Source organism: Accipiter gentilis, chromosome Z (genome assembly GCF_929443795.1).
Source record: "Accipiter gentilis chromosome Z, bAccGen1.1, whole genome shotgun sequence".
In the NCBI taxonomy this organism is placed as follows: Eukaryota; Metazoa; Chordata; class Aves; order Accipitriformes; family Accipitridae; genus Astur; species Astur gentilis.
Genome location: NC_064919.1, coordinates 17,863,125 through 17,878,514, shown reverse-complemented (window position 1 = coordinate 17,878,514; position 15,390 = coordinate 17,863,125). Strand labels below are relative to the sequence as shown.

Here is a 15,390-nt window from a genome sequence, read left to right as displayed (position 1 = left end):
GTGTTTTGTTGTTTGCTGACAGGCCCCTGAGGAAATATTGTGAAGTGAGGAATGGTTGTACATTGTAGTATTTGTTTTGGAATTGCAGGTACAGGGCTTCATGTTAAGAAGACAATTCTGAGAAGCAGAATGTAATTCTGTACTTATCCCTTGATGTTTTTCTTCTGCAAGAAAGAAACCTTTGTAGTGGCTGTGCATTCTCAGCTCTAGGAAGTGCTAAACAAATATGTAGAAACTGTATGTGGCAGTTACTGTGTCATCCTTCACAGTTAAACCCAAAATACTGGAGGGGAGGGGTAGCATCTGGCTAGTTTGGGGTGGAATTTATCTTTTCAGATATTCTTAGGTTTTTTATCTTTCCCCTAAGTTTGAGGACAAACTTAGTTGGAAAGTGAGATCTAAGCTGCTCTTCTGGGAAGTTTTGGAACATGGCCCTCTTACATTTTGTTCACTGTTCTGGTTAAATCACAGTCTTAACAACTGTCTTGCTAATCGTAATTTGGAGAGATAGCCTGTCTGATTATGATTGATTTGTCAATGTGAGTATTCTGCCTGCCAAATATCTGAATTTCCTTCTCTCGCTCAATAGAGGAGAGATTAGCAGAAAGCGTTTGAGACCATGTGTTACCCAGAGTACTGCAAACGTGACTGTTCACTTCAGGTGCTAGTTGTTGGTAGTTTTGTTCTCATTTTGTTGTGGGATAATTTAAGTAAATGCAAAGCACTTCCATGTAAAGACATTCCTTGCACCAGTTATAACTTGAAACTTGTGTTCAGTAAGGCCACAGGCCTCCAGAGTTCTTGGACTGCTTTTAGCAAGAGAGTAATTAAACAAAGCAAGACTATTGCCTGTTGCACAGGTGTCTGTGCCATCTCTGGGAGAACACTGGGACTCACAATTGTGTTGAAAACCATGGCAAAGGTATTTAATTTAATATTTGATAGTATTGTATTTGTCTTGAATATGCAGTAGGTGGTAGTTTTGATTGCTCTGGGAACAGCATGGCAGTCCTACAGAATGTTTTTCCAATTTTAATGTTGATATTATGTCTGTTTTAATACCACCGATGAGCAGTGATCGAAGTAGTTTTCACTGCTGTAGTTTCACTGGCAGATTCAAAGGATGACCATCATACTCAGATTCCTGGGCTGCCTGTTGGTGTTTAAAAACATGCCAGTGGTTAAATTTTACTAACACAATGTTGTGTGGAATTAGGAGCAGCTCTGGCATTTAGAGTTCTTAAATTATTTCTCGATTTACTGAATCAGCAGTTTTATTAAACTTTGTTTTTTTCTGAATGGAATACAAAATTTAAGAAACACATTTCTGATAGTTCAGGGAGCTGCCAGCTTTGTTTAGAGATTCAGTGCATCTGATGTTTCTCACCTTTTTCCTTCAGTATTTAGACTGCCTTTGGTCTCAGATTCAGAAGTTGAAAAAAGATCGGTGGCAAGAACGGCACATTCTGAGGCCCTACTTGGCTTTTGACAGCATTCTTTGTGAAGCACTGCAACACAATCTGCCTCCGTTCACTCCTCCACCTCACACTGAAGATTCAGTGTACCCAATGCCAAGGGTTATATTTAGGATGTTTGACTACACAGATGATCCTGAGGTATGTGATTGCTGTGGGGGATGGTGAGCAGATTTCACAGTTAGGTTCCTGGGGCAATATTGGTCAAAATGTGATGTCACCTCTCCCAGGATAGTGAGTGGTTTGAAGACCAGCAGCAATTCTGCTTTGGTACTTCTGAATAAATGAATGAAGTGACCAAGTTACTGTACGAAGCAAATCTGTGAGGAGCAGAATTTAGGGAGTTAGATGTTGTGATGCTTTCATTTAGAACGACAGTGTACATTGAATTCTCCAGTAATGTCTCCAGTAAAACTACCCTCAGGGAGACTTGTTTTCCATAAAGTTGGTGACTTGAGTCTTTTTCCAGGCTAGGTATTTTTTGTAATTTTTAAAAACTGTTGTTTACTCATCTGTTAAAATTTGTTGATGCATATTGTGGAACAAATGAGTGCTTGATTGGGGTGGGTGAAAGATCTGTCTTTCTCAACAGTCTGCCTCCAGCATTGGTCAACAGCAGATACATACACAAAAGTGTATAGGAATAGGGAAAGAATATATACTGCTTTCCCCAAGTGCTTTAATACCTCCCTTTGCTTTAAGTCCACTGCCTTTTACCTTCCTTTATCAGCCCTTGTTTTTTGCAATGAACAAGACCATAACTGTGTATTCTTTCCTGGCCATTCCTGGCTTTATTTCTTTATTGTATTCCAGCTCAGCTGTGATTTTTGTGTTGGTTTTTTTTCCCAGGCTGCATGGTGGTAGCCTGCCTGATGGCTCCGCAGAGCAAAGGAAGCAGCAGATGCTACATGACCTTATAATCATGTTCTCTAACTTTGTTCCCCGCCCCCCTTTTTTTTTTGTAATGAGTCCTAGTATTCATTTTGTTTTAAACATGAGGTTTGTGTGAAGCTGTATCACACAAGCTTCTCAGTCCAGAAGGACACAGGGCGGCTGAGACCTCACTGTGTTTATGTGGAAGTTGGGCTACTTTTTCCACCTGTAAATGTATGTAGGATAGCTTGCTACCTGTAGTACCACTGTATTAGCAGTGATCTTTCATGAGTCTTAATTCTTTCTTACCAGGGCCCTGTCATGCCTGGCAGCCACTCTGTTGAACGATTTGTAATAGAAGAGAACCTTCACTGCATCATCAAATCCCACTGGAAAGAGAGAAAGACTTGGTAGGAAGAGCTTAGCACTACAGCGCCCTTGTACTTTTTATAAGCTACCATGGCTTTGGTGCCATCAGAGATATACAGAGTCGTGCACTGGTTAGGCAAAAACTCAAGATTAAACATTTGATGAAACTTGATTTACTTTATTTAACTGTATTAAAACTGTTGCCTGGAATACCATGGGTCTGTAATATCCAGATATTGGAGAGTCTGTATGATCCAGGGGGACAGTGGCTCCTTGGGAAGGGAAATCCTTGTTAATACAGGATGTGCTGCAAAAAATATGCAGACACACCTCATTCTTCATGGCAGCACTGTGGAGAGTGTGGTTGTGTTATGCTTCCTGGCATTTTGAAGCAGCTGACTTGTTGGGGCACAGTAAGCCTTGAGCTGGTTCATCTGCATCTGACTGTGCACTGGTGTTTATGAACACAATTCTGCTTCCTACTATTCCTTATTGCGTTCTTCTCTTTGGGATTACATGGCAGAGATAATTGAGCTTGCTTTGGGGAGTCATTGGAGGGCCAGCAGATTTCATTAGTTTGAATTCAGCTGTGCCAGGAAGCAGTCAGGGCACTTTTTTTCCTGCCTGAGCAATATCTGATGTGGGTAATTGATAAGCGAGATGGTTTGCCACTGGTAATTAGCTGTGTCATGCTTCCAAATGAAAACCACCAAACTTTGTATAGTATGCAAGAAATGGGCAGAAACAATGTTTTTGGTGATGGCCTGTGATAAAGTTTTTTGGTTGCAGCTGTTTGATTCAGCAGAAACTAGAAATTCAGGGTTGTTGAGTTACTGGGATAGTTTTTGTTAATTCTCAGAGGAAAGTAAAAGACTAGAGGGAGATACAAGATTTGCCAGAAAGGTAGAAATAAAATAAAGGAAGTAGCAGTTGTTTGCTTTGTACTAATGATAGGTGATAATGAGCTGATTAAAAGATGAAGCATTTGAAGCCTGAGAGTTTCTTATATAACCCATTAGCTTAATTGTGCTTTCAAGTAATTCTGAACATCTGTTGTTTGGGGTTTTTTTTTCTTTTTCATATATGCATGCCAGAATTGCAGATCACCATGACTATTTATGCAAAACTATTTTGCATAGCAGTATAGTGTTGAAGTGATGTAACTACATAAAGAGAAAATACATCATTACAAATCATAGTTTAGGCAATTCTGGTGTGTTCTTGTGCTGTTTCAAAAAGTGTTCTATGGATTGATGGACAGACTTCGGAAGGATTGTTGATCTGTTTGTGCTGCTTTTGTGTGAACTCTTGCCCAGAATTAAGCATTTTCTGTAACTTTGTTACTTGATCTTTACATCACATTTGCTGTGTTATGTTCTGAACTAAATGTATTTGTGGTTTTGCAGTGCTGCACAGCTGTTGAGCTATCCAGGAAATAACAAGATCCCCTTGAACTACCACATAGTAGAGGTATGGATTTTATAGATAAACTCTTTTGTAGCTCCAGTATTTCATGAGTAACATGTCCCAGTTAGTTCCATGATAAATCCATTAAATTACAGTTTGATTTGGGAGTCAACCAGAACCTTGTTGAATTCAACCAGTGGCTTTTAAATGACAGGGTTATGTGCAGTTGAAAGTTAGTTTTATGCTTTTTGTTGTCGTTTTAACTTGGTGCATGGGAGCTTTGGTCAAGTAGCAAAATTTTTTAGTGCACGAGTAATCCAGGTTATGGCATTTCGCAAACTTTCAGAGTTTTACATATGATGCTTGTAGCGTATTGTGCAGTCTAAGAGATGGCTACATTTAAGTCACTTGTATTTTAATTCAATTTAGAGGAAATACATGCAAATTGAGATACAAGAAACTCCATTTAAACATAAGAAAAATCTGGGTTTACTGTGAAGGTGATTAAACGCTGGAAGAGTTTTCCCAGAGTAGTTGTGGAGTCTCTATCCTTAGAGAAGCTCAGAACCTGATAACCTGCTCTAGGTGGCCCTGCCTTATGCAGGGGGCTTTTGACTAGATGATCTCCAGCCAGACTCAGCTGTTTTGCATGATTTATGTTTGGGTGTTGTAAATGATTTTGCTCTATTGGCTCTGAAAAGAACTTGCAGTGAAATAGTGGCATGTTTCCTCGAGGGCATCCTCCATGTCAGGGAATTTTAAATAGCTGTAATGTGTATCAGAAGAGCAGCACAGGTTTTCTTTTGCTGCCTCCTTTCAAGGGTCTGTTTTCAAGATGCAGAGCTGGATAAAACTTCATCAATTTCCATCAAAGGTTGAAAGGGATTAAGAGATTTCAGTAATAATGGCAACATGTCATATGTAGGCTTTGTGAAGAAGTAAATGTAAGGAATTTCAGAAGATTCATCTTAATAAAAGTGAGATTGAGAGTTCATCTTGGCACCAGAATGCCAAATACTCTGAATGCTGTAAAGTTACATTACTTTTGGTCAGCTTGTTCTTTTTGTACTCTGGATTCAGAACAGGGGAATCTTAAAATTAACAATAATTTTCTGCCTTAACATCGAAGTATCTTCAGTGGTCTTATCTTCAGTCTCTTCAGGTGCTGTGTGCTTTATGCTCAGCTGTACATAAATTAATGCCAACAAATAGTTACTGTATTCCTGATGAAATAGGTTACCTAAAGGCCCTGGAAATTCTTTGATTTAGAAACTTGTAGGATGTGAAAATAGCAAAGGTTTGCCTAGATGAAATAACTGGAAGGAGGTGCAAGGTTGGTGTACAAATTCTTTGACTATTACTGTAATAATTTTCTTTTTCTTGCAATCTTGAATTATTTTTTAATATTAACTTCGTTACTTGTCTATGACTGCTTACTTTTAACGAAGCTCCAGAGTTTTAAAGGCTTAGAAAGATGTTTTTTTTTCAGGCTTCTGTTCATTCTGATTACTGCTTCTCCCTTGTAAGCTCTCTCAGAACGGTCAAGTTAGTGATATGTTCCTTTCAACAACAGTTTAACCTGTGAAATTTCACTAACTTTTTCAGTGAGTCACAGAACTGTGGAAATAATACAGTCAAACAAATAATGTAAAGTGTTATTTAAGGTTCAGAACGTAACAGTTACGCAAAAATAAGTATAGCCTGAAAGTGGTTGTCAGTACCTTCCCAAGTATGCCTACTTTGGAGGTCCCTGAGGCTCCACATCATAATTTGTTAAGCAGAGCACAGAATGCTCCATGCTACCTGGAATCTGTGCGAAACACTGAAACATGGGGCCTTTCTCTCTCTAGCTTCTTACAGATGTGTATGTGGATATTTCTGGTAGCTGTGAACAGAGAATGTCTGGACAGCCTCAGTGGCTTTTTGGACTGCTATGCCCGGTTGTGCTCCTACAGCTTTTGGTACAACTGGCACTTGACAGAGTTCAGACTTTCAGATCATCAGCATCCTGATCTTTCTTGTGACCTTGTGGTTTTCACAGAGTATGGTATGCCAGTTTGAAATGCTTAATCTGAATGATAATGAACATCTGATGATTATCACAAATAGTTTTATGCAGTATCTCAAACAGATAATGGCTGATCATCCAGTTGTTGTTATTTCCTATCTTGAGAAAAGGAGCAGTTTTCTACCTAACAGGGTACCTACCCCCTGCCTTTTTGCCATATTGTCATGGTTTAACCCCAGTTGGCAACTAAGCACCACTCACCCGCTCACTAACTGCCCCTGCAGTGGGATGAGGGAGAGAATCAGAAAAGTGAGAAAACTCATCGGTTGAGATAAAGACCATTTAATAGGTAAAGCAAAAGCCGTGCACTCAAGCAAAGCAAAGTAAGGAACTCACTACTTGCCATCAGCAGGCAGGTGTTCAGCTACTTCCAGGAAAGCAGGGCTCCATCATGCCTAACGGTTACTAGGGAAGACAAATGCTGAAACAAACTCCCAATGTCCCCTTCTTCTTCCCCCAGATTTTTATTGCTGAGCATGGTATCATATGGTCTGGAATATCCCTTTGGTCAGTTGGGGTTGGCTGTCCCAACTGTGTCCCCTCCCAACTTCTTGCACCCCCAGCTTGCTTGCTGGTGGGGTGGTGTGAGAAGCAGAAGAGGCTTTGACTCTGTGTAAGCACTGCTCGGCAACAAGGAAAACATCCCTGTGCTATCAACACTGTTTTCATCACAAATCCAAAACACAGCCCCACACTAGCTACTATGAAGATAAGCTGTATCCCAGCCAAAACCAGCAGACATAACTGTTACAGAAAGTTTTTTTAGCTCTTTACAGTGTCTTCATGATTTCAAGTCCTTCCTTAGAATGACCAGTTCTAGTCAATGTGTTTTTCTGTGCTGTTTGTGCAGTCTATAAGTGGATGTTGATTTCTTACACTAGTAAGAAGATTTTCTAAAGCTTACTTATTTAAGCTGCAATTCTTCCGTGTTTATTCAGAAGTTTAAAGAGGGAATTGACCAACCATAAGGAATCAGAGTTTCCCGATTCCTTTGATGTAATTTAAATCTAGTTGAGGATGGCATGCAAAATAAACAGAAACTCAGAGATGAATGTTGTACTATGATGGTCTTTTTGTAGCCCTCAAAGATTGACATGCTGTTATTATAGACAAACTTGAAAATAAAACCACGAATGTTGACTGCAGGATTGTTTTCAGTTTTCTTAGAAGGATCTGCTGCCAAGGGTTACTGAGCATATATTTTTATTGTACGAAATGCTGGTTGTAATTTTCAGTTGAACGTTGTGGCTTTACTTATGTAAATTTGTGTCTAGGAGAAAAGAGGACATGATGGAAAAGATACAGGTGTAATTTTAATGCAAATAGTCTTTCATACTAAATGCTTAGGCTTCATTTAATATGTTTAATATTTATATTTATTATTTAACAGGATCAGATGATTTCTGCTTTTCTCAGATCATGTGGTAGCACTACAGGAGGTCATATTATAACTATGCCCATTTCTAAGTTATGTAATGTATTTGTTAGACATAATAGGTATATAATGCTGGTTTTTTGTTAGTATGATATGAGAAGGGCAGTTAGAGTGGATTCTGTTAGAACAGTGTACAGTTACCACTACCTTTATAAGTTTCTCTTTTTCCCAGAACATGCATTTCACAGAATAATATGGGCCTTTTTGGTTATGTAATTGTTTAAGATCCATTGATTGCCACTATTGCGAAGCTGAGGGTTGTGCAGGTCTTGTCGGACTGTGCTCTTGATTCTGTGCCACCTTCTCCTACAGGTAATATTTGCAGAATTGTTTCAACTTCCATCTCCACCACACATTGAAGTCATGTACACAACGCTCCTGATTGAACTGTGCAAACTTCAGCCTGGCTCTTTACCACAAGTTGTATCCTTTCTGCGCTGCTGGATAGCGTTTATTAAAATGCAGTCTTTATTTTGTTTGTTCTGTAGATGGTGGGATAGCAATAAATACTGGTGGTATTAATATTTTGCAGCAGGTGCCTGAAACTTTGCCTGTAACATTTGCGTGAAAGAATAGCACAGCCCACTTAGCACCAGTCTAGATTTGCCAACTGGGCAAGACTCTTCAGTTTTCTGGACTATGTTCTGGTACTTCCTCTGACCTTCCCAAGAAGTGCTGTTTTGGTGAGGGGATAATACAATACTTCTGTTTGTCACTGCAGCCTGTTCGGGCCTGGGCAATGTGTGGCATGGTCACAGACACAATAAAGGCTGAGAAGGAAAGGAAGTGACAGATTTGATCTTTTGTTCTAACAACTGTGTGAATGCTCCTACTCTTTTTTTAGTAGGAAGTGTAGCAGATGAAGTTCCCTATTAAGGGAACTTGCCTGAGTTCCCACTCAGTGCTTCCACTAGAAACATTCAAAAGGTCCATAATCATCTGTCATCTGAGACAGGGTGGCTAAATGCTGAGGAAGGAGGCATGACTCCTAGCTAATTCTGGCTATTACATTGCCCCAACTTTGCTGCCATTTTAGATCACATTAGATCATTGTTTTAGATTAAGCTACAGATTGAGAATGGAAGATGGCTACCAGATGTCTATCCACTGGTAATTTCATGTGCAAATTTTCGTTCTACTTCATGATACCACTCACTGTTTGCAAATCACATATCTCAATGATTAGAGCCAAATCTGTTTCTAGAGTTGGGCAGATGTCCATGCAGAAAGTTTTTGATGTTAAATAGGGACACCATAAGAAGGATAAAGGCCTTGTTGGGTAAAGTCATTGTAGACATACTTTCTCAAGCCTTCAGTGATGATCAAGGATTGTTTGTGGATAAGCATCAATAGCAGCCCGTGAAGCTAGACTGGTGAGATTACAGAAGTACTCCATGAGGAGGTTGGTGTCTGTTCATATCAGTGGAGTTTTGCTTGTTGCATGACATGAATTCTGGCTTTCTGTGGATGAAGGCAACAGTCTCGTTGCAATAATGGAAGAAAACCAGACTGGAATTAGAGGTTAGAACTCATAATATGCTTCACTTTTTCCACTGTGGATTTACTGTGTTTTACCTGATTTTGGAGTAGACCCAGGGAGCTTTCAGTACAAAAAGTTGATAACATTCTATTAAAAAACTGAAGGGAATAACATCTGACTTATCTAGTGCTTTTCTGTAACCCTTAATAGAAACTTCCAGCTTGCACAAGCCACAGAAATGCTCTACATGCGTTTGGATACAATGAATACAACATGTGTGGACAGGTAAATTTGTTTTGGAGACAATGGAAAACATTCCTCAATAACTGATGTACAGGAAAAATGAAGAGGCGATGGAAAGAGTAGTCAGAAATTGTTGGTAGAACTTCTTGATGCTATTCAAAATGTTCTCTGGGCTCTGGCTTTGAGCAAGAGAAGGTGGAGGACTGACTGCTTGCCTCTCCTTCCCAGAAACACTCCCCTAGAGGTTGGAAGTCTAGCTGTCTGTACAGGACAGTTAAAATTGGTGACAACTTTTCCGTGTTCAAAGCTGTTCATAGTTGCATAGTACTCTATTGTTTAGTACTATGCCTGCTCCCTAGTAGTCTGGGAGGCGACTTGGAAGTAGAGTTTATGTGCAGCCCAGAGGAAGAGAGTGGTGGTGATGTTGCCCTTTGAGTGAAGTCTGCATTGTGTAGGAGAGCTGTTAATTACTCATCAAAAATGTGGAAGTTGCATATTCACAGTAAGTTTACACTTTAATTGTCAGGTCATAGTTTAATAGGTTATCTCTTTGTATGAAACAACAGAACATGACAGGCTGTCTATTTGTTGATAAAAGGTTCTTTCTGACTCTCTGAACTCGGTCTTTTTTATCTGTCGACATAAATGCCTGTTTAATGCTGTAATAGCTTTAGAGTTTAGGCATGCCTTTGGAAAGTAGAACGCATTTATAAGAAAAATCTCAACTGAAAGTTCTCCTGCACTTCTGACATTTAATGGAGCTTTCTTTCTCTTTTAATAAAGATTTATTAACTGGTTTTCTCACCACTTGAGCAACTTCCAGTTCCGTTGGAGCTGGGAAGATTGGTAAGTTTCTCTCCTTTTGATCTGAACCTGATATTGCAAAAACCTTAACATTTCAAACTTATCCAGGAAGTGTCTCAGCATAGTGGCCCTGTTAATTGCTTTCCTCCACCTCTTAGAGATCTTTCCTAATCTGTTCACCACCACCCAGTGGTAGATTATCTTGATAATCTCTTTAGTCACTGTGTTGTCCCTGGTGAACTTCACGATAAATCCAGTGTAAGCATTCCCTAAACAGGGGAAGTAGAAATGTGATTTCTTTAATTTGTCCTGCACCCACAGTCAGTTGCTAGCAAACTTTCCTAAATGACTCCCCAGTTTACTTTTAATGGTTTGCCCTGACTTTCTGTATTCATTCTGTAATCTTGCTCTCTGTCCTACCCTAAACCTTTCATTATAACCTTTATCCTTGAGAAATTGTGATCTCTTTCCCTCCTGCCAACTCCAAGCACCTGAAGTTCCATCAGAGCTGTCCATCCATTCTTACCATGCCAAATGTTGAACTTGCATCTCTCGCAGGAGGTCCCTGGACTCTTATCAATGTCTCACTACAGGTTCCCCTGAGCTTTCCATTTTAGGCACCCATGTAGCAAGAGAGGTTACCTTGCGGTTAAGTCCTCCCTACAGTAACTTCCACAGCCTGCTACCATACATGCTTTCTGTAGCTGATCTGCCCAACCGTCCTTGTGGAGAGGGGTGCAGCCCCTGTGATATGTTTTTGTGGCTTTACTTAAGTTTTGTGTTGTCCTTATGTGGAGTTAAGTGCTTGCTGGCTATCATCATACACATCCATGTTGACTGACTAGGCAGCAGTTTTCAAAGAGCTGATTTTTGTTTGCCTGGGTGTTCCTTGATGGCAGTGTTTCTGTGGATCTCTCACAAGCTGCCATTTTTCACAAATCTTGCAAGTGACTGTATTTGAGACCTTTCTTTCTCTGAAATGCATTTGAAATCAGCCAGAAATTTTAAAAATTCCTGTGAGGGAGGAACAGACTATGAAATCACTCAAGGTTCCTTTCCTAAGGAAGGGGAAAGCCAGCTAACTGTAACTGCACAAATTATTTTTAATCTGGTGGGGGAAGGGAAGCTACTTGAAAACATATCACACAGAGATGAGATTCCAAGAATGCTAATGGCCAATAAGGAAATAGTGATAAACTTACCTCATTGTCTTAAAATTGCCTATGCTGTAAAACTAAGTGTCAAGCACTCCAGTTGTCCTTAGACTGTGATTGTTTTATACCTATTAGGCCAAGCCAAAAAGAGACTAAAGCACAATTTATTTTGCTAAAAGCTATCATATTCTGTCCTTTGATAGGTCAGATTGTCTTACTCAGGACCTTGAAAAGCCCAAACCCAAATTTGTGAGAGAGGTTTTGGAAAAGTGCATGAGGTAAGTAAGATCTTTTGATAGGTGCATTCAAGGCAAAGTTTGATCTTTGCTTCTGGATACTGTCAGATTCCTTTTAACTTTACTTTTGTCTTAGGCATGTCTGTTCTTACAATTCTGTTTCAGTTAAGAGATGAGTCTGTTGTTTGTATGATTTTAATCTGGTTTACCTGCTGTAGGACACTTAGGACACTACTTTAGAGACCAGGAGAAACAGGTCGAGCAGAGAGTAGTGAGCTAGCTATCCCAGGTATGCACACCTATAGTTACAAAAAGATATGCTTCACCATAGGCATGGAAAGATGGTTCAAGTAGTATTCCTGGAAAGTATTCAGCATTCACAGAAATGAAAGGAACTGATCATTAGTTACGTTAGAAACTGAGAATCTAATCTTGATTCTTCTCGGTGCCTCTGATGTTCAGTGACCTTAAAACAACCAATCCTCCAAAAAAACAAAAACCCCAAACCCAACAACAGGAGTACACAATCAGGGCTGGACTTAAAATTGTTGAGATAGGGGGATATAAGAGAGAGAAAGAGCAAAATGTTTAAAAAGCCTGTATTACTCTGTATCCTACATGGAAACATTCATCCATTTTTGGATGAATTCAGTACAGGAAGTGTGAAAGTATTGTGCTGCAAAACGAATACCATTTTTCTGTGGCACTCTTCCATTTCACTGAAAACTCTGTTAGTAAAATTAAGCCTTTGTGGGAGTGAAATAAGCTGGAAAGTAAAATGAAGACATCCAGTTTAATCTTTATTCTGCTTTGAATACCAGCGTCTTAACCAGTTTTCTGCAGCACATCTTAGGCTTTTGCATAAAACATCCTACCAGGCAGCCTCTAAATATTTTTCACAAGCTAGATTTATTGGATGAGGATGAAACTCTAGCATCACAGAGTTCAAATAGAAAGCATCTACTAGTAAATTTGGTTTACTTAGCTCTTACTGCCCAGCAGAAACTACCATTATGTTGTATAAACATCCTGATTTTTGTTCTATGAAAGTTAAATATAGGAAAACCATTATAAAGCAGTCACTTTAGAATTAGCCCTGGTGTTACTCCCATTTTAATTCTACTACTGTGAAACTTGTTATTTCCAGACTCTCCTACCATCAGCGAATAATAGACATTGTTCCTGCAAGCTTTTCTGTCCTCAGTCCTGCTAATCCAGTGTGCATTTACAAATATGGAGATGAAAGTAATAGTAAGTATTAAAGTTACTGAGGGGTCAAGTTGAAGAAAATAGTGTTTCAGAGCAAGGGAGCACATTAGACTGTAATATCAGTTGTCTTCATAGAGAAGAATACAGCTGAAATAAATATGCATGATTTTCATATGGGTAAATATGCTTCATGTGAGCAATTAATACATATTAAGCCTGGAGCTCTGTACTATAATCCTCTTTATTACTTTATGAAGAAAAGGAAATCCAGATACATGAAGTTACTTTTGCTGAGGTGGTTGTGGTGTTGTACAGCATTGTTTGCCGGAAGTCTAAATTGGAAAATTCATCTATTTCCCCTGTTTGGGCAAATACTATGCAAAAGTCAGCATATAAAGTGATAATACGAGTTTATTTTTTGAACTTCATGAAACAGTAAAAGATTTTACCAGTGAACTTGGTTTAATGAAGCATACAGAGGCAGCAGATGATGTAAAGATTGACATAGAGAGATACCTTATTATTCCTTTTACTACTCAGTCTAAAGACAATCCTAAACATAGAAGTGTCCTCGTCAAAGACACAGTGAGGTAAAACAAGGAAGTATTATATTTTTAGGAAATTTGTGAAAGCTGAGTAGAGCTTTAGATGGGAGGGTGATTACCTGACCTCAGTTCTAAAGGTTCTACTGGAAGTTTTGTATTTAACATGAAGACCGGGAAAAGCGTTGAGCAGTTTTATGGAATAGTGATGTGGACAATGATATTAGAAACAGCTAGTTTTAGGTGTAGTTGGGAAGTATACTTGTTTCTCTGAGAGACAAACTGGTGTTAAAAATAGTCACTTGCCTTCGACATATTTTGACCTCTTTGCTCTTGTTTAGGGTCTCTTCCTGGATATACTGTGGCACTCTGTTTAACAATCGCAATTAAAAATAAGGCCAGCAATGATGAAATCTTCAGCATTTTAAAAGATGTGCCCAATCCAAACCAGGATGATGATGATGGTAAGATATATGCTGCTAGGCTTTGGCAGGCTGTAATTTCTTTTGTGTGTAGATCTGCCATCCTTTGGAGCTATGAGTGTGGTGGTGAACAGAACTATATGCTTTTCCTTCTAATAGTTGGTTTAAATTTATCAGTAAATGGAAATAATACACCATTGTTAGGGGTTATTGTAAACATCTTACGTGCAGAGGCAGGCCTGTTTTTCTTAACAGAGGTAACCTAGTTCTTGAGGTGTGTTTTCTTGTGATTATTGACAGATGTGGCGTGAAAGAACTTAACTTTCCTTTGTCTTCAGCAACAGAGTGCAGTTCGTGCTGTTATCCTCACCTCTGAGGTTCAGCGCTTGTGCCCTGAGAGCTTCCCTTCCCTTGGTGCACTCCCACAACAGATAAGATAGCCAGCCTGCTGGCTGTAGTATTCCATGAATAGAAACTCTTGATGGGACTCCACTCATGTTCATTGTAGCTTTGCAGCCACAGACAGCATTGGTTCTTAAACACTTGTGCGTTTTAGGGAGTGAGAAGACAGAGAATTAAGAAGTGATCTTTACAATGGAGACAGCTTCAACATTTCTGTAATATCTGCAGGTGTTCCGTTATACAAGCAGTGAGCAGCAACAGTCTGTGTTTTTTTGCCCTGGGATCCAGAGTCATGTTTCCTGATTTCCTTTAGACATCACCCACTAATGAGTGCTCTCCCTCCTGCCTGTCTTCAGCTGCAGGTAGCTGCAGCTACAGGAGGGGAGTTGGCACCATTCACACCTAGTACCCATATTTGCTATGCATGCTTGTTGGACCCTTCTCCCATGTCATAAATAGCCAACCTCTGTATCGTAATCATGCTTACCTTCCCCTCTCTTCATCCATTCTCCATTCTTTATGGTCTGCCAGGCCTTCAGCTTGGTGCGTAACTCTCCAGTTTCCTTTGCTGTCTTTGCTGCTGTCTCTGCTGCTGTCCACTGGCACTGTTACATGTTGGTAGAGTGGCGGTGTCTCTGATAGCTTCTTCACTGACCTGGAGTTATTTCTGCACGTTTTCTCCATGGCAGAATGGGAGCCTGAAGATCTGCACATCTTGGAAAGTCTTTAGTAGCTTGCTGCTGAGTCTTCCAAAACCCTGTTGATGAAACTCTTTTCTGTGAAATGAGTTAAAGCCATAAGTTATCACTACAGTTTTATGAGTAGCTTACATGCTTTACTTGAAGTACTTACAGTTTCAACTTTAAATAACTTGCAGATGAAGGGTTTACCTTCAACCCTCTGAAAATAGAAGTCTTTGTTCAGACTCTGCTCCATCTAGCTGCAAAGTCTTTCAGCCACTCCTTCAGTGCCCTGGCAAAGTAAGTGTAATATGTGCATTATTTGGGGGCTTACAGAACAGTTTAATTCTGACACCAAAATGCATGATAGAAGAACTGGAATGCAAGCTTCAGCAATGTTTTGGGTGCTCCACAATGCACTATGATTAGGAGAACTAATGACACTGCTTACTGAAGGAATTGTAGTGTAAATCCTAGGTTATATATGTGGGTGGAATTAACAGAAATGTGTACATTAGAGCCATGTGATGTAAATCAAACAAATGAGGCTGGTTTGGAACATTACTCCATTTCAGAATTACTCATTTGCTG

The 15,390-nt window shown here is 39.6% G+C and overlaps 1 protein-coding gene across 2 annotated transcripts in view; it reads left to right on the top strand.

Moving 5' to 3' along the window:
- Positions 1-15,390, top strand: part of NCBP1 (nuclear cap binding protein subunit 1) — a 32,611-nt gene that overhangs the window by 6,200 nt on the left and 11,021 nt on the right. For both annotated transcript variants that reach the window (XR_007505019.1, XM_049794556.1), the window contains exons 8-17: positions 1,401-1,616; positions 2,661-2,758; positions 4,124-4,187; positions 7,940-8,050; positions 9,328-9,392; positions 10,134-10,196; positions 11,512-11,586; positions 12,692-12,795; positions 13,637-13,759; positions 14,997-15,099. Coding sequence is in view for 1 of the 2 variants with exons in the window: in XM_049794556.1 (XP_049650513.1) it covers positions 1,401-1,616; positions 2,661-2,758; positions 4,124-4,187; positions 7,940-8,050; positions 9,328-9,392; positions 10,134-10,196; positions 11,512-11,586; positions 12,692-12,795; positions 13,637-13,759; positions 14,997-15,099 (1,022 nt within the window). In the remaining variant the exon portion in view is untranslated. The remainder of the gene's footprint in view (positions 1-1,400; positions 1,617-2,660; positions 2,759-4,123; positions 4,188-7,939; positions 8,051-9,327; positions 9,393-10,133; positions 10,197-11,511; positions 11,587-12,691; positions 12,796-13,636; positions 13,760-14,996; positions 15,100-15,390) is intronic.